An 18,071-nucleotide genomic window follows, 5' to 3' on the forward strand; every position below is an offset into this window, starting at 1 on the left:
CCCTGTGCCTGGGGCCGGGGAGCTGCCCAGGTGGGCTATGTGGGATGGTGGGTGCAGCCAGGGGCCCCTGACAGCATCTCTGATTTCATCTGGGCTGAGGGGCCCTCCTTGTCCCCAAAGCTTCTTTCCAGTCCTGGAAACACAGAACAGATAAAAAGAGTGAGTTTTCAGAGCCAGACACGAAGGCAGTAGTCATCTCACACCCGGTGGTGGGGAGTGGTCCCGGGAGGGTGTACCTGCTGCTGCGGGGAGAGGGCAATGCAGAACTCAGGGGATCATGGGCAGAAGAGTGGAGGTGCCTTGGACGTCCACCTGGCGGAGGTCCAGTGGGAGCCCCCTCTGTGGCCAGACCTTGGGTGTGAAGGGATTATGACTTTTGACCGCCTTCCACCCCCTTGTGATACCCCAGCTTGTCCCCAGAGGCGGCAGGAAGCTTCAGGGGGCACCTTCCCAGTTCAGAGTGAGACACAGAGGAGAAGGGAGGTTGGGGATATGCCAGGAGCCCTCGAGGGGCATCCAGTGGCCACGTCTAGGAGGCCAGGGCCATGGGTCCCGGCTGAGTGCTCAGGAAGCAAGGTGTGGGTAGGTGGGGGGCCGGAGGAGTGGGTGGGGGGACAGTCTAGACAGCACAGTCAGTGAGGAGCCAGCCACACCAAGACCCAGAGAAGGACACCGCAGCCTCCTGCTTCCCCTCCCCCCTCCCTCCAACTCGGCCTGGCAGACTCTTACCCTGAGCCGAAGGCCAGCGCCCGGCCTGTCCACTGTGAGTCTGCAGGTGTGGTCAAGGGCGGGCTGGCAAACCTCTGTAGCTCCTCACTCACTGGAGCTCCCTGTCTTCCCTGGGGGCACCCCCATCTCCTCCCCCAGGTGCCGTGAGACCCCAGCATGGGGCCAGGTGCCGGGTGGGGCTGATCACATGACATGCAGGTTGGGTGTGGACTCCAGAGGAGGGAGCTGTGGCTCAGTAAACACCTCATGTTGTCTGTACTTTGACAGGACAGTCATGGTTCATGCTGGGGCCAGTCCAAGGCTCCAGGGCAGATGCATTTGGCCCCAAGAGCCCTTAAATTCATTCATTCATTCATGCATTCACTCAGCAAACACTGCTTGGAAATCTGAATGGGCCAGGCCCTGGGCTGGCGCAGGGGAGAGCCGAGTCTGCCCGACAGAATTAACCTGGGCCCATGTGTGACTGAAAATTTTCTAGTAGCTGCATTAAGAACCATGTGAATTTTAATAGTATGTTTTATTTAACCCAATATGTCAAACTATTATTATTTCAGCATGTGAGCATCTAAAAATGATTAACGAGCTACTTTATGTTCATTCTTCGGGTGCCGAGTCTGAGATGTGGTACTAATTTTTCCCTTACAGCCCATCTCCACTTGTACAAGCCACATTTCAAGCTGTCAAAGGCACGTGTGGCCAGTGGCTGGCACGTGGGACAGTGAAAGTCTAGAACATTTTCTTGGGGCTGCATGCAGGCAGCAAATGGGGGCTGCGCTGCGCCAGAGGAGGCCACGTTGGAGGAGGGAGCTGCCGGTGGGGGAGGCGGGGGAAGGCTTCCCAGAGGACGCGGCTGTTAAGCTGGGCGCTGAAGGGTAAATAGGGGTTCTTTGGGCACAAAATTGGGAAAAGAAAATCTTCTGATTTCATGCCTGGTTCCTCAAGGAAGTCTTCTGCTTTGAAGGCCAAGATCAGTCTGAAGAAATCACGGACCCTCAGTGACCTCCCACCAGGCTCTCCGAAGGGAACTGCGGGCCGAAGCCCCCTTATCTCCGCCCCTGGGCTGCTGCGGGCACTTTGCCATCTTTTAGCTACAAGCGCTGAGGCCTAGAGATTTAGCTACTGACAGGCGGGCCATAAATCTTAGCTGTACTGACCAGGGCATCATCGGACGGGTCGCCTGGTCCTGCCGCTGTCTCACGAGGTCGCTGTGTGCGCCTGTGCCTTCCGGAAGCGTCACGTGTGTCGCAGGGAGGAGAGCACTTGGGGGCTCCTGGGGCTTGTCCGTAACCAGTGTGATCACCTGGTTGCAGCTTGTGTCTTCCTCAGGTCTAACTGGAGTCTCTCTTGCTGCTGCTGCGGTCCAGGGTGAGGCTGCTTTGCAGGGCTGCTCAGACGACTCCCCTCCACCTGCACTGATGGCTATCCTCTTGGACCAGCCTGGAAAGCCGCTGTGTGAAGACTCAAAAAATTTTGAGCCGGCATCAGGGACATCTCTGGATAGGTGAGCAGTGTGGGGTGGCCAAGGACTGTGACATCTCTGTGTGACTGGGGGTACATCCCTTCGAGTCTCTGGGCTGTCAGCTTTCCTTTCTGTAGAAAGAGGAACTGATGCTCTGTGGTTCAGGGTGACGGGGTTGGGGTGGGCAGCACCAAGGCTTCCCTCCCCCCCAAGCCCCCTCCTCTGTTGTCTGGAATCCGAGCTTCATTCCCCGGGGTTAAGCATCACCCTCTGCCCTCACAGACGCCTGCCGCACATTCTGAGACTGGGGGTCCTGGGAGGGCTTGGGTGGGGACCCCTGTGAAGGATGCTCATGTCACCTGCAGTTGAGGAAAGACTCGCTGGGGTCTGGGAGGAGGCGACTCCATCTGGGCCCGCTGCAGGGTCCCGCAGGCGTGTGCCCGGCTGGCTCTGCAGAGGGGAGGCTCAGGGGGAGGTTGGGAGGGGCTGGGCTGCCGTGAGAGATGGGGTTTGGATCTGGGCTGCAGTGCAGGCTGACTCTGCGCCCCCACTCAGCCTCTGTTCTGTCACCTGTAAGACAGAGGTGACAGCAGTGTCGTCCTGGCCCCCACACCGCCCATGTCTCTGGCAGGGGCTGTAGCTTCCTCCCTGCCTCGGGCTCCTCGGGGCCAAGTGCCTCCCAGCGTGGTTCCCAGTTTGCTGTGGTCACTGTGCAGGAAAGGGTTAACTCAGCAGCCCTGGGCCCAAGAAAGTTCTGGCCCTGGCCTGGCTCCCAGGAGGGACCGCTGAGCCCTGGGGACGTCCTGCTGAAGAGGGCATCTTTGTTTACCTGGGGCCGGCCTGGCAGGAGAGTCCTGCTAGCGATGGGTTTACGGAGGACCTCGGGCCTCTGGAAGGGCTGGAGGTTCAGGTCAACCACATGCTCAGTACACGGCCAATCCCCAGGGAGACCCTGGGTGCCAAAGCTCAGGGGGGCTTCCCCGGTTGGCAGCCCCCACCCATGACGTCACACGTCCACCAGGAGGGGCTGGTGCCTGGTCTCTCCTGGACCTGCCCCACGGGGACCCTCCCTTGCCTGGTTTTTATCTGTCTTTTCGCTGTAATAAACCCCAACTGTGAGCGTAGCATCTTGGCTGAATTCTGAGTCCTTCCAGCGAATCACCGAAGCTGAGGGGGTGGTCTTGGGGGCCCTGGCCTGCAATGTCAGTGTCTCTGTTGACCGGCCCCGAAGCAGGTGGGGGGGGGGTCAGACTCATTTCTGTCATGACCCCCAGCACGCCCCTGCGGTCCATCTTCAGACCCTTGGACACTTGGCTGGGGGTCCTCACCTGTCCACACTCCCAGCTCTGCCCAGCGGGCATCCCCTGGCATCCCAGAGCCCCCAGGGAGAACCAAGAGTTTCAGGTGAGGGGAGCCTCCCTGAGTGGGGGTCCTGCTGACCAAGGCGGGGAGCATGGTCTAGCCTGACCACCCCACCCCATCCTGGACCTGGAGGCACACAGGACGGAGGGGACCCTGCCTGGTAAGACTCTGCATCGTCTGGGAGGATGGCGCTGGGGGCTGAGTGGGGCCGCGGGGCTTCCAGAGGCAGCACCTGGGCCCTTCTCTCCCGGCTCAGGCCGTGCCTCCAGGATGCCCTCACCAAGGCTTTGATGGTGTCCCGGCGGCAGGGTGGGCCGGCCCCACCTTGCAGCCCGGAGGTGCCGTGGGCCCCCACAGCGGGTCCCCCCACAGTGCTTCCCCGCCGGACACAGCCTTCCTGCCTTTGCCTGGGGGCTCCGGGGTCTCCTTCCAGGCTCCAAAGCGCCTCCTCCCATGGGGCCTCTGGAACCTGCCTCCCGGTGAGCTAGACAGGTGATGCCAACGCCAGATGGGCACTGCTTGTAATTAGGGCCCCCAGCCGCGCGGCCAGCGCCGTGGAGACGCGCTCTCCCAGGGCCGCGCGTGTGAGCGCGCTGCTGGGGGCCCCCGCCGGGTCAGCCTGGGCCCAGCGCCGGGGCCTGCTGCTCTGCCCTGCCCGGCCCATCGCTGCGGCCGCGGCCCCGGCGTCCAGGGAGAGGGGCTGCCCCAGGGCCACGTCCTGCGGGTGTCCGGACCCCGGGCCTGCCTGGAGCCTGCGGCCTCCCGCCGGCCTGCGGACGTGGCCGCCACCCCCGCCCTGCCACGTCGCCGCTTCCAGCCCGGGCCGGCAGGAAGCTGCGCGCTCTCACTCTCTTTTGTGAATTTTTGGAGGGTTGCCTTTGCAGGAAACATCTGGACGTGGTCCAAGGAACATAATAAAAGAGAGAAGGAGAGAGGGAGTGGGGGAGGAGGCAGGGGCTGGGGGAGGTTTGGAGAAACCATCTGATTTCACTTTGCGAAGACAGCTGTAATCAGGCCCCTGAGGGTTTGCAGTCACTTCAGAGGCAGGCCATGCCGGGTGACGTCAGTGGGAAAGTATGCAGCCCGCCCGCTGCTTCTGGGACCCGCACCGCAGGGCACGGGCCCCGGGCCGGCTCTGGCCCTCGAGCCAGGCCAGCCGATGACCCGTGGGGTCTTCTGCAGAAGGTGGAAGGTAGAAGCGAGGAGGACAGACAGTCTTTGGACAGACTGGGCTGTCTGGTCTGAGACCTGCGGCCCGACCCAGGCGGGAGGGAGGGGAGCGCCCCCTGGGCTCCGCCTGAAAATTTCAGTTTCTGTCAGTCCCGCTGGGCCTGGGATGGAAACATCGGGAGGCCCCTGGGAGGGTCCCTGGGGCTGCAGAGTGGGGCGGGGCTCGGCCCCCAGGGTTCCCCACTTTGAGCGGGGCCTGGCTCCAGTACCTCCCACAGGCAGCTCTGTAGCCTGGGGCCAGGTGTCTGGGACCCTCATGGTGTCCCCAGGTCCTGGCTACCGTGGGCCTGGGAGTGGGAGGGAGGGTGGCAGGCCACCTCTGTCCCCTCACAGGGTGCTGTTCTGGCCCCTGGGTCTGGGTCCTGCTTGTCCCTGCACTTCCAGATGGGGTCTCCAGAGGGCATGCCCCTGAGCCAGGGGTCCTGGAACGTGACAGCCGACGTAGTCCTTGCTGCCCAGAAAAGGATACCAGCTCCCTGTGCCCAAGATTCCAGGGACGCCGGTGGAAACACCCCTGACCCCGAAGGCGGACCCCGGGCCTCTGGGCCGAGGTTGGCACTGCTGCAGACCCCCTCCCGTCCCAGAGCCAGGGACCTATCAGGGCAGAAAGGGCCTCGCCTGCTGCTCATGAGCCCTGCGGGGCACAGCCCTGCCACCTCCGAAGGGTCACGCCGGGGTCCGCACAGCGGCCTCGCTTAGGCTCATCTCCGCGTTTCGTCTCAGAAACGTTTCTTGAAGTAAAACCTCACAGAGAAACCCAGTGACAGGGCGAGGGTGGGCAGGCGTCTGCGTGAGGAACTCAGGTTCCAGTAGGCCAGCGTTCCCTGGCAGCTGCCAGGTGCCAGGCCTGAGGGCCAGGACGCAAGGCCTGAGGCCACCCTCGCGGGTGACCCTGAGCAGTTTGCCTCTGGGCCCTGAGGCCCGGCCTGCCGCCAGCCGGGCTCTTCTCCCCACTTTGCAGGTGGGAGGCGGACACCCCAGAGGACGGGGACTCGAGCAGGGGGCTGTGTCAGGCGGGGCGGAGGGCCGGGGCGCTGGGAGGAGGGGCTCAGGCTGGAGGGGCCCTGGCCGGGCGGGCCTGCCGGGCGGGGGCAGAGCCTGGCTCAGGACGGGCTGGCGGGCGGGGGGGGGGGGGGGCCGGCTGTCTGTCTGGGAAGAGTTTCAGCAGTGGCTGCAGCCGAGCCTTGACTCATGGGCTGGGGCCTCCCGGCCTCTGGGGGTCTGAAGACATTTTTTCCGTGGAAAGTAGCTGCTGGCTCTCCGCTTAGCAGGGAGCTCTGGTCCCCCTCCTACCGTGGCCGGGCCTTGGCCGTGGGCTGCACTGTCCTTGGGCTGAGTCTCTCTGCTGGACTTTCCATGGGCCTGGGGCGGGGCGGGAGCTCCAGGCAGGGGTCAGACGGGCGGTCCTGGGCCCTGGACGGCCTCCAGCAAGCCCTGCCCTCTGCGCCCGTGATTCGCTTTCTGCCGGGGCTAAGGTGGGACGTCAAACATCACCGTCTGTGAAGGAACAGACCTGGTTCCTTCGTTAACTCCTCAGGAGGAAGATGGGGGGTCGGGAGGTCCGGGAGGCGGACCGCCCTCCTGGGAACCGCAGAAAGCGGGGTGGCGCTGGCGGATGTGGCAGATCTGGGTGTTGGCTGATGCTTCTGTGTTTAGGGGCAGCTGCCCTGAAACCTGCCCCCCCCGGGGAGGTGGTGATAGGGCACGTCCCTGCCTGCGTGGTGCCCTGGGCCAGTTCTCCACTGGGGGACCCTGGATGTGGACTGGCTAGCCAGGAACCCTCCTTGGAGCCCCCTGAAGGCCTCATCCCCCCATGGAGAGCGCGGGCACCTCGGGAGCCCAAGAGCACGTGCTGACCAGTGGCCCAAGCTGTGGGGCAGAGGGTCCACAGGGATGATCGAGGCTCAGGGCTGCCAGGAAGAGCAGTGGGCGGTCTGCGGCTGCGCTCAGGACCCCAGGCCCTGTTTCCTCCCTGTAGCCCGGCTGGGAGGGCGCGCTGCACAGGACCCTCCGGGACAGCAGGCCTCCAGCCTGCACTGGGCGCCTCCTGGCCGGGCGTGACTGCAGCCTGGGGAAGACCCCAAGTGGATTACCCCCAAGCAGTGTCAGCAACGTGGTCCTGGGCTTCCACAGGGAACACTCGGTGGCCATCCCCCAACCTTACTTCTTCCTCCAGGAAGCCCTCCTGAGCCAGCCCTGCCTGCCTGAGTTTCTCCCTCATTTGGATTCTGCTGCATTTGATACACGGGTCACACAGTCTGATCTTCTGTTTTGTGAATAGAAGTCTTGTCTCTTGGAAGAGCCAGGGGCAGGGCCAGGCTCAAAGCTCAGCTGATAGAGGCTCCCCGCAAAAGCATTGGTTGTGTTGACTGAGGAGTGGGGGGGCAGGCATGTGGGCCCCGAGAGGGCACCTGGCTTTTCAGGTGGTCCAGCCTGGGTGTGACCCCCAGCGATGCCACCCACAGTCTTCACGCCCACGGCTCTGAGCCTCAGTTTCCCCTTCTGGGAAATGCGATCTTAGCAGTACTGGCCTCACCGGGTTGCTGGAAGGGACGGCAGATGCGAGCCTCCCGCCCGTGCCTGGTGCCTGGAGAGGCCAGGAGCCCCGGAGCGGACCAGGCCAACCGGATTTCGACTCAGGATGCCCAGGCCATGTGTGGGGTCACGCTTCCCCCCTCCTTCTCCAGGCCCTGCAGACTGCCCAGGTCTGAGACCCCTCCAGAAAGCCCATCATGCCTGCACTGCCCCAGCGCTTCGTCTGTGTTCTGGGAACTCCAGGCCGCTCGCATTGTTGGGGTTTTTGTGGGGGGGGGGTTGGGGGAGGAGGCTTGGAGACTCTGCAAATACCCTGTTTCTTCTTTGGCCCACTAAGTTTTGCGTCCACAGTGGAACCACATGGTGGTCCGACTGGCTCCCCTGGGGGAGCACCTGGGGCTGCCTGCGTGTCTTCATGACACGCCAGCTGGCTTCCTGGTGCAAACAGTCTCGGCCGGGAGAAGCCGCCACTCAGAAAGTCAGACACTGTCGTTTGCACTAGGTCCTCCTGTCACCTGGCCCTTGGCTCAGCAGGGTCCCAGCCGTGGTCCTTCTCCAAGATGGCCCTCGTGGTGCCATCCGCGGCCCATTTCCTCACACGCCTGTCTCCTCTCCTCAGTGGGACCCCAGTGTCTGCTACGTAGGCGGGGTTCAGTCAGTGTTTGAGTTGAGCTGGGCCCCAGGCCTCCCAGCTTGCCTCTTCCTGGGGGGTGCTGCGGGGCCCATTTGTGGCTTGGAGGGAGTATGGCACTGTGGTGGTGACCAGCGAGAGACATGTGTTCCAACTCCGGCCACGTGGCCTCTGGCATGTCGCTGGGCTCACCGGCCTCCGTTCCCTTGTCTGTCAAGTGGGGAAAAAACAAACCCCCTCCTCTGGCATAAAGGTTCCAGCACAGCGCCCGGCCGGGAGCCGAAGCAGAGTGACGGGGCGGCCGCAGTGGCAGCCTGCCCAGAGCCGGGCCGGGCACACGCCGGCCTGCTGGGTCTCTGCGGCTGGACGCCCGTGCGGGCCTGTGCCGGTCGCGGGAGGGCGGAGGCAGACGAGGGAAACACACTTCCCCGCTGCAGGCTATGGCGGGGACAGAGACGGGGAGGACAGGCGCCGTGCTGCTTGGCTGCGGGAGGCCGGTCCCTAGGTACGGGGGAGCGGGGAGAGGAGGGCCCCCCGGAGCAGGGCGGCCCCTCTGCGCCCCGAGGCCGCGTGGTCCGGGGGCTCCCGGCCCTTGAGTTTCCTGTGTGTCCGCCTCTTTCTGGCAGCAGAACGGCTAAGGCTCCTCCCGGAGGCAACCAGACAGGTACTGAGCTGTCAGCCAGCGAAATGCCCGGCCGGGGAGGAGGTCTGAGTAGCCCGGGCAGCGGCAAGACGCTGGCGGCTGAGGCAGGGCGGCCTCTGGTCGTCCCGGCCGTCGGGCGTCAGTCCACAGGCGTGTGGCCCCAGCCCCAGCCCAGGCTCCAGAAGCTTCGTGCTTGTGCCGGTCGCTGGCCTGCAGCCTGTCCCAAGCTTCTCCGTAGCAGCCACATCCCTCCTCTGTTACTCGATGCTCCTTTTCATGAAAACATGAAAAATAGGTAGAAGGAGGGCAGGATGTTCACGCTCAAGACCTGTTTGGCCCCTAACGTCCACTGAGGGAGACGCGGGTGCGAGGGGGTCTCTGGCCCTGAACTTCCAGCTCCCGCTGCGAGCAGGTCTGGGGAGAGCTGCTCTGCCTGCTGCCCCTCCCCGTCCCTCGGGCCCCCTCCGCGGCCCCCGCTCCTGCAGTGGCGCCTCCGCCCCAGGCTGACCCTCTCTCCCGTCTGCCGACTCCACGAGGTAGAACGCAGAGCCCAAAGCCGAGTGCTGCCGTGGCCCAGGCGCCCCTGCTCCCTCTTCACTGCCTCCCTCTTCCTCACCCCGGAGACACCTGGCTGGGTTTGGGGGCCTCCTCTGCACCCCCTTATTTTCTGTGCACCCCAGGACTCAGGGCAGCCGTCCACTTCCACCCTTGGGCCATGGCCTCTGTGAGGGTCCTGGTGAGCCTCCCTCCTTCTGTGTCCCCAGGCTTGGCCTGTGTGTGTGTCCAGGGGACACCTGAACAGACGCCCTGTCCACAGCTCAGATGAAGGTGGAGTGGGAGGGGGAGCCCCCGGGCCTATGACTGGCAGCCCAGTGGGACGGGAGGAAATGAAGACCCATTTCCCAGTGGTGGTCTGTCCGGTTTCAGAGTTAACACCAATGAGTGGGACCCCTCGGTTGGAGCCTAGATGGCCAGCTGGTTCTAGGCTAGTGGCCTCAGCCCCTGGAGAGCCCACCGTAGACCGAGCACTCAGTCTGCGCTGGAAATCTGCGTCCTTGTTAGGGGACCTGGCACGAGGCTGAGGACGGCTTGTGGTGCTCGGCGCCCCTTGGGGAGAGGCGGGGCTATCCCAGAAGGGAAGTGTCTGGCACCCAGGACACGGTGGGGTTCCCAGCCAGGCCCCATGCTGATAAAAACCTGACCCCACTGGGGCCAGCCGTGGAGGGCATCGGTGTCTGGGGCCCCATCTGGCCATCTGGGGGCTTCTGGGGCAGGACGGGCATCCAGCTGGCCTCTTGGAGCTGGAGAGGAGAGGTCAGAGCCCCAGCATCTCTCGAGCCCCTGTGTCCTGCTTCTGCTCAGCTCACTTGACTGGCCTCTGTGTGCCCGGCCCTGACCCGCGTCCCTGGCTTCAGTGCCCGTGGACCCAGTGGCCTCGCGCATGTGCTCATCCCAGGTCTGGAGCTGCAGCTGGGCAGCCGGGCCTGCAGGGTGGCCGAGCTGGGGGCTGGGAAGTGGAGGTCGGTGCTGGGTCTGCTCCCTCGGCCCCGCAGAAGAGCCCCTGCTGTCCCAGCCCCCACCTGTGTGCAGGGCCGCAGCCGGAGCCGGGGGACCCCTGTGGGAGGGGCAGAGGAGAGTGCCGGGGCCCCGGCACCAGCAGGAGGTGCACCGTGGGGGCCGGATGGGCACCGACTCGGGCCGCTTACCTCTTTCTCCGGCAGAGCAGGGACGTCCTGGGCAGCTGTCTGCACGGAGGCTCAGCCATCCCTGAGAGCCCGGTGGGGGTCCTGCCATCTCAGCACCGAGCAGCCCGGCCCCCAGGAGGCCAGCGCCACCGAGCAAGGCCTTCAGGAGAAGCGGGCCCCGAGGCAGCCGGAGCTCCGTGAGCCCCGAGCCCCCGGTGGCCGCCCGCCCGCCCGCCTGATGGGGCAAGAGCTGTGCAGGCCTTCTTTCTGCACGCGCCTCCGTGGCAAAAACCTATGTTGACCAGAAGGCACCGGAGTTCCTACCTGCCCCTCCTACCTGCCTCAGAGCAGAGCCTCCCAGAGGAACTCAAAAGAATCTGACTGTCATAAATCCCCTCCTTGGAGCCACCAGGGCAGACTGTTCCCACGAAGACCGAGGCCCCACACGGCTCGCGGTTCACCTGAGCCTCTCCCGGCACCTGAGCAGATGCCTGCAGGGCTGCCCCAGCCCCGCCCTCCTCCCCCGCGCTTATCCTTCCAAAAAGTCACACGCTTTCTTTCCTGCTGGTGCCCTTCCCCTCTCCCCTCCCCCTGTCATGTAACCCGAAGGGGGCATATAAGCCCCAAATTCTAAGTCCGCCTCCGAGTCACATTTTTCTGTGAACTCCCGAGTACGCGTGTACAGGAAGAAAGATCTGTATTTTCTCTCAATAATCTGTCTCTTGCTGGTTTAATCTGCAGGCCTCCACAACTGCACTTAAGAGCCCAGGGGGAAAGCTTCACCTCCCCAACAGGAGATGGTCCTAGACACCCCCGCATGTTGAGAGGAGCCGGGATGAGGGGGGGTGGGGAGGTGGGCCTGCTTCTGCCCAGGGAGAGGTCTGCCGGCCTCCCTCCTGCCGCACGCACGCAGCCTGCGTCCCTGTCGCTGCCCAGCCAACCTGGTGAGCTCCTGCCCACCTGTCCAAACCCTTCATGGGCCCTCCTTTCCTGAACGTCATTTTTTGTTACTCTCCATGAGTCAGGCCCTGTGACAGGTAGTTTAGGCACAGTGAGGTCCTTAATGTTCAGAACCACTTGCAGATGGGGAAGGAGAGGCTTGGAGGACCCCAGGGCTGACACCCCCCATGCCAGCACCCTCCCCTCCGACACCCATGTCCCAGCTGTTTAGAGGTTGCACCGGGGCCAGCCCCCAGCTCAGCCATTTGCTCTGAAGTCCAGGCAAGCTCCTCTGCCTCTGTGGGCCTCTGTGGGCCTCAGTCTCTCCCCAGCACCTCGAGGCTGGGCCCCGTCCTGGCCCAGAAAGCCTGCATGGGGCAGGGAGCCGTCCGCACAGATGCAGTGCTGCTATTTAGCAACTACAGAAACAAACTCGCCGTGAGTCGTGTTTTGGCCCCAGAAAGAGGCCATTTGAAGAGGGCAGGCTGGCCTCTCCCGCCCAGCGTGTCCGGCAGCTGGGAGCCTGGGCTGGCCGGGGGAGGAGGCCAGAGGAGCCTGGGGCTGGGATGAGGGTCAGGCTTGTTTCATGTCAGGATGTCTCCGGCCGTGGAGGAGTCGCGGCGTTGCCAAAACAATGTTTAAAACATCTCGGAAAATGTGCAGCCGCTTCTTTTCCACGGGACTCGGGCCGAGTCCTCTCAGCTCCTTGGGTGAGGGTGGGACTGGGCCAGGGGGGTGTAGGGGAATGCTGGAGAGAGAGAGGGGGAGAGAGAGAGAGGAGTCTGTAGACCTGGCGGGCTCCGCCTTCGCCTGTGCCAGGCCTGGCCCTGCTCCCTGCCCTCTCCTCCCGTTAGCGTCCCTGCTCCCCTCTCTCTCCTCCCTCTCTCCCTGCTTCCCCCCCACTTCCTCTCCCCGCATCCCTCTGGCCTCCCGGACTCCCTCCTCACCCACCCCGAGCTTCAGAGCTCTGTGTTTCCTTTACCCTCTGACCACCCTGGGAACTGGGCATAAACCCATTTCACAGATGAGCAGCCAAGGCCGGGGCCGGGGGCGGCAGGGGCATGGCTGAGTCTCACCCAGCTGGTGTGAAAGCTGGGAGCAGGGCTGGCTGCAGAATTTGTGGGCCTCTCCTTCCAAAAAGACTAAGAACCTCAAGAGGGCAACCACAGTGGGCCAACCCCAGACCACCTCCTGAGCGTGAGCAGCTCGTGGGGCTGTGCGGCTCGGACGCCTGTGGGTGGGGCTGCGCCTGGGCTCACACCCGTTGCACGGGCACCGGTGAGCTGGGGCTGTGAGCGTGACCGCCTGCCTGGGGCCCGGTCACAGGCCCTCCTTCTGCCCCACTGACCCCGACGGGTAGGGGGCAACCGCCAGCAGCCCTAAAGTGCTGACACTAGGGGGCAGAGGAGGCCCACCCAAGCAAGGGGCCTGGCCACTGGCAGCCCAGGGGCCCAAGGCGGGTCCTGGGCTGGGGTTGGGGACTCCTTCCTCAGGTAGCACCCTGGGCTTTGGGTTTGCAGGAAACATCTAGAGGCCCAGTGGTGGGCCTTGAGGCTCCTGGAGACAGAGGGTGGCCTGGCCGGGGCCCACATTCGGAGCCAGGTACCTGGGACAGGTCAGTCCAACCCTCCCCGGTTCCCAGAAGGTAAAGTGGAAGCTGTGGCACTGACCACACAGGCTTTTCCGAAGACCCGTCATTTGCACCCCACGTGCCTGGCCCGTCCCCCCATGTCCTGGTGCCCGGCAGGGTCCAGCCTCTAGCAGGGTGTTGGGCTGTTGCATCCGGTGGGGGGACTTGGGGTCCTCTCCCGGCTGGGACTGGAGCCCCAGGACCTGGCCCTGCCCCACCGTCAGCTTTCCCGGGGAAAAGCCTGGGTGGGCTGGGCTTCGCCCCTGAGGGCACGAATGGTATCTGACTGTGACCCCTGCAGTAAGCTGGACCCCTAGGCTCAGGGGAGCCCGGGGCCGGGGGCTGCGCCAGCCCTTCCCGTGGGCCCAGCCCGGCCGAGCGCCCGCCGGTCTTCCCCCACTCCACGGTCGCGCTGGGCGGACGGCCCGAGTCTCCCCCTGTCATCCACACGGCTTCCGCCGGCCCCCAGGAGCCCGTCAGTCTCCAGGAACGCTATGTTCAGCAGCAGCGTGGAACTCAGCCTCCTCTACGAAGATGTCCGACTTAACGCCGATTAAGACTGTAACAGAGCAATTTGTTCTCAGGGCACCCAGCGTCCCTGGCCCCCAGGGGCTCTGTGGTAGGAACGCCCCCCCCCCATCTGGCCCACGCAGAGAAGCCAGGGGCAAGTGCTCCGGGAAGGAAGGCAGGTCAGCGGGCAGCACTCACGCTCACTGGAGAGGCCGGCGCTTCTGCGGGAGTGAGGGAGGCCCTTGGCTTCCCTTTCCCTCTGCTCGGGAAGCCTGCCCTGGCACCCTACTGGCTGTCCGTTTGGGGAACTGAGGGGTGCTGGCACTGGGCTGACTTGCCTTGTCTTGGACTATTGGGAGCAGGTGCAGCTTGCTCTGGGTGCCAGGGCGGAGCACGGCGGAGCGGCCGCGCTCAGCTTCGCTGTCAGCTGACTTGGATGCTGAGCCTGGAGGGAGCGCCTGGGAGCTGCGTGGCCAGGGAGTGGGCAGCGCGACCTCTCTGGGCATTTGTGGCAGGGGGCGGTCATCCCTGCTGCTCTGGGCTGCTGCGAGGCCACGTGCGCTCTGTGCCGCGGTGGGGCCCCGCCAGCCCGTCGGTGCAGCTGTGGTGACTCTACGTTTCTTCCGGGGGATCCACAAGGAGGCGGGGAGGGGAGCTTGGGCGTGGAGGGGGAGGAGGAGGGGGCCGGGGAGGGCCTCGCTTCCTCCTGTGGGATGGCTGGCCCTGAGTGCCCCCGTCAGCGCCCACTGTCCTTGGGATGCGGCCGCGCCCTGCCAACCCCCCTCCTGTGGACCCCTCCTCTCCTCCCCCAAACACCCTGTGGCCACCACTTCCCCTGGAGGAGCTGCCCACACTGGGAGACCCTGGCACTCAGGCACTTGCAGACCCCCGGGGCCAGGGAGGACCTGCCGGGCAAACGCCTAGAACCTTCCAGAGCTGCCTCCTGGGGGCACCATCAGCACGGGCTGCCCCGCTGCAGGAAGGCTGCCCCTGGGCCGGGCCGCACCGAGTCGCTCTGTGCCGACCAGCATTTCCTTCAGTGCTGTTGGACAGTGAGTGTCCCCTGGTCCTCAAGGGGGGACCCCGGGGGGAGGATTTAGCCTGCCCTGGAGATGGCACCCAAAGTCGGCCTCAGGTACACTTCATGGATGCGAGGGCCAAGCTAGGTAAGCCTGGGCCTCTCACCCTGCTTCCAGCTTCCGGGGTCCGGCGGCTGGAACACCTGTCCCCCAGGGAGACCCCGAACCTGTGGGAAAACAGCCCCACCCCCGCAGAACCAGGCACACAGCTGGTGCCTGCTGTGTGTTTAGGGAGAGGATGGCACATACGCCTGCCCCTCCCCACTCACTCCCTCCCACATCGGCCTCCTGGGAGCCCCTCCTGCCCCAGGGCCTTTGCATTTGCCATGTTCTCTGCCTGGAGCACTTCCTCAGATCTCCAGCTTCTTTTTGCTGGCTCTGGTGTCCACTTCTGGGCAGGGCCTTCTCCGAGGGTCCAGCGGGCACCCACTCTCACCCTGCTCTCCAGTCTCCTGCCCACATCTTCCTTCCTCAGGCGCGGGAGGCATCTCCTGTGCTTGTTTATTTGTCATCTTCCCGGGACCCAGAGCAGAGACAGATGTGTTATGCTCAGCTGTGTCCCTGGTGCCCGGGGCAGACTTCGCACACAGAGGCGTGGATTTGGCCCCGAGGGAGAGCCCAGTCCTGGCAGTGGAGGTGGGTGAGCCTCTCCTCCGGGGGGAGAGCCCCACAGGCCCCCCGCCCTGACCGGCTCCCGGGGCCCTTTCCGCCTGCCCTGGGCTGAAGGGAGAAGCAGCAGCTGGTTCTGCAGGACCGAGGAGGGCAGGAAGGGACCAGCCGTGAGGAGGGGGTGCCTCCTGTCCCAGCAGGGCCCTCCCCAACCCCTCAGGAGCCTGCAGGGCGAGGCTGCTGGCCGAGGGCGCTGGGGGACTGCCACGTGGACGAGGCCGGCACTCTTCCCTTTCCGCACGAATGTTCAGGAAATGAACTTTTTCCTCCTCCTTTTCTGGGTGGCTTCCCGGGGAGGCTGGGGCCGTGGGAGGGGAGGCGGGCCCTGGACATGGAGTTGCTCTGGAGTGTCCCTCCCCGCCTGGGGCTGTGCCCTCTCCCCACCAGGGTGTGCGCCCTTTGCTCGGATGCCACCAGGGTCAGCTGCCCCCTGGGCCCCGCGCGTTACCAGAGTAGGGGACCCCGGAAGCCTCGTGAGCCCCTGGAGGGCTTCAGCAGGACCGCGAGCACGCGTGCTGTGGACAGTCAGCCGGGGCTTCCACCTGTGCCTCTGGCTGGCTTCCTCTGCGGCCTCGGTTTGCCCCTCTGTGCCCCAGGGGCTGCGAGGTGGGTGTGGACTGGACGTGGGGGTTCAGACACCAGCTTCAGTGGTGCACAGGCTGGTCCCGGCTTGGCCACGTCTGGGCTGTGGAACCTTGAGCGAGTGGCTGTCGCTGCCCGAGGCTCAGTCTCCCTGCCTGAGTCGGTGCACAGTGAATGCTCAGGCACTGGGCAGGGTTGTGGCCACCACTGCACTGCGCCTGCCCAGGGCCTGGTGGGGCTGCACTGAGGGATGTTCCAGAGAGCACCGGCCTGGGCCTGGGGGCAGGCAACGCAGCTCCAGGCCGCAGGGCCACCGGGCGCCGTGTGGGGCCAGAGCCCCGGAAAGGGAGGGGTATGGGAGGCAGGCCCCGGGGGTGTCTGTCCACCGCATGCCACCGCCTCCCCTGCCAGCTCCTCTGGTGTCAACCCCAAGACAGACTCGGCCCCCAGTCAGGCCATCAGCAAGTCTAGGACGACTGTGGCCTGGACGCCACCACTGGTGACCACTGCCTCCTCCACCGCGACTGACTCAGCCTGTGGGAAGCCTGGTGGGGGCTGGGGCGGGCCGAGCCGACTCCTGGGCCTGGACTGGCCAGGGTGCCCCACTCTTGGCAAAACTCCAGCCGGGCTGGGGAGCCAGGGTCTGGGGCAGGGTTGCTCCCGATGAAATCAGATTCGAGCGCCGGCTGTGTTCTGCCTCTTGGAACCAAACGCGGGCTCTGCCCCCTCCCTGCTCGGATCTGCTCCCCCACCCGCCGCCGCCCTCGGCCCCCCTCGCCCTCTGCCTGCTGGCATGGCTTCCACGCATCCGCCCTTGTAAATGTGCTCGCGAACGCACTCTGGAATGGGAAAGAATTTTAGGTCTTTGTGAAGTTTTATTTGGGGAAAATACAGAAACCAGGTGGACAAAATTAGCTGCATTTAGGGCTTATAACACTTGTGACATGTATTAAGAATGCTTCAAGTGCAGTTTTTGATACTCCTTCCAGGGGAAGTGGAAAAAAGTATTTTTTTTTTGAATTCAGTGTTTGAGGAAAACTCATGTCCCTCAGGAAGCAGTTCTAAGGGGGCTTTTGTTTTTCTCCTTAAAGGTCAGTCCAAGTTGCTGTGAGAGTGAAGGAGGCCTGTCTGCTCCTGGGCTCAGGCCGTGGAGGTTGTGGGGGCTGGGGGCGTGGGGTGTGGTGGGAGTAGAGGGTGTGGGCATGGGGGCCGTGGGGACGCGGGGGGTGTCGGGGCATGAGGGCTGGGGGGGTGGGGGGACGCGAACAGAGTAGAGGGCATGGGTGGGGGCCGCAGGGGCGGGTCTGGGGTCAGGCTGGAAGGGGGCTACAGGGCTGAGCTGAGCAGCTGGGGAGCCCGCTGCATGTTCTCAGCTGGCACCCCCAAACCCAGCAGGCCCCTGGGCATCCCAGCTGGGGGTTCCCTCCTCCTCCAGCTCTCTGTGTGGGGCCCCAGACCTCCCAGGAGCAAGTGGAGGAGAGTGCTGTCTACAGCGGGGGCTGAGAGTGGCTCCAGGGCACATGACCCCACCCTTGGAGGGCCTGGGGTTCCACGGTCAGGCCCTCCGTCCCCGCCAGGGCCTTGGCATGCCAGGAGGTGCCTTTCAAAAGGCCTGTGGTTCTCCGCAGCCGATGGCCTGCTCCGGCCCGGGGCCTCTCTGTTTCCCCCACTGAGGCTTGTCTGTTACAATGGCCCAGGGACAAGGCCCGCAACCCCGAAGTCTCCTCTAAGGCAGCCTCTTCCCTGGACGATTCTGTGATCCGGCCCTGGCTCCGGCGTGCTGAGGCCAAATCCTGCACCTACCCCAGTCTCCTGCGCACACGCCAGCCTCCCCGCTGCTGGGCGCTGCCCCCTCCGCCCCACCTCGAGTCAGCCTGCAACGTGGCTCTGCGTGCAGGCGAGGCGGGGGCCGCACTTGCTGTCTCTCAGGGCCAGGGGGTGGGCTACGCTGCGGCTCAGGCGGCTCGGAGGAGTCGGAGAGCGTGCACCTTTGGGTATCTCACCCCCGTGTCATGGTGTAGACCCCCCCCAGGCCCCCGGTCCTGGCCCAGCTGGCCCGCCTTGTAGGACGTCTGGCTGTCTGTGGAGTCCAGCCACTCCAGCCACCTCTGACCTTGGGCGCATCCTGGGTGCTCTCAGCCGTCCCCTCCCCACAGGCCCCCCGACTTTCCCACTTGGGCTCCACTGCCTGTCCTGGCCCTTGGGGTCTCTCAGGGGTCCCTTGTCCTTCTGGGCAGCACCAGCGGGCTTTGCCATGACCATCAGTCCTTGTTCCTTGCAGATACCATCTGGCCCGTCCAGCAGCAACACCGTCCAGCTCCTCCTGGTCGAAGTCACGACACCAGCACAGCGGCCCCCGTAGGCCGTCTGTGCCCTGGCAACCAGCAG

The 18,071-nt window shown here is 64.7% G+C and overlaps 1 protein-coding gene across 1 annotated transcript; it reads right to left on the minus strand.

The window, feature by feature from the left end:
* Positions 1-8,023: 8,023 nt before the first annotated feature.
* Positions 8,024-17,485, minus strand: LOC141577521 (uncharacterized). Its single transcript, XM_074362643.1, has 2 exons — positions 12,884-17,485; positions 8,024-11,961 (listed from the first exon to the last, which is right to left on the minus strand). The coding sequence occupies exon 2, from the start codon at positions 9,842-9,844 to the stop codon at positions 8,864-8,866; it is 981 nt and encodes a 326-aa protein (XP_074218744.1). The 5' UTR covers positions 9,845-11,961; positions 12,884-17,485; the 3' UTR covers positions 8,024-8,863.
* Positions 17,486-18,071: the final 586 nt, after the last annotated feature.

The sequence above is a fragment of the Camelus bactrianus genome, chromosome 4 (genome assembly GCF_048773025.1).
Source record: "Camelus bactrianus isolate YW-2024 breed Bactrian camel chromosome 4, ASM4877302v1, whole genome shotgun sequence".
NCBI classification, from domain to species: domain Eukaryota; kingdom Metazoa; phylum Chordata; class Mammalia; order Artiodactyla; family Camelidae; genus Camelus; species Camelus bactrianus.

Bases quoted from the DNA above. Each gene is read 5' to 3' on its own strand.
- LOC141577521 (XM_074362643.1), bottom strand. From the start codon at position 9,844: ATGGCCAGATGGGGCCCCAGACACCGATGCCCTCCACGGCTGGCCCCA.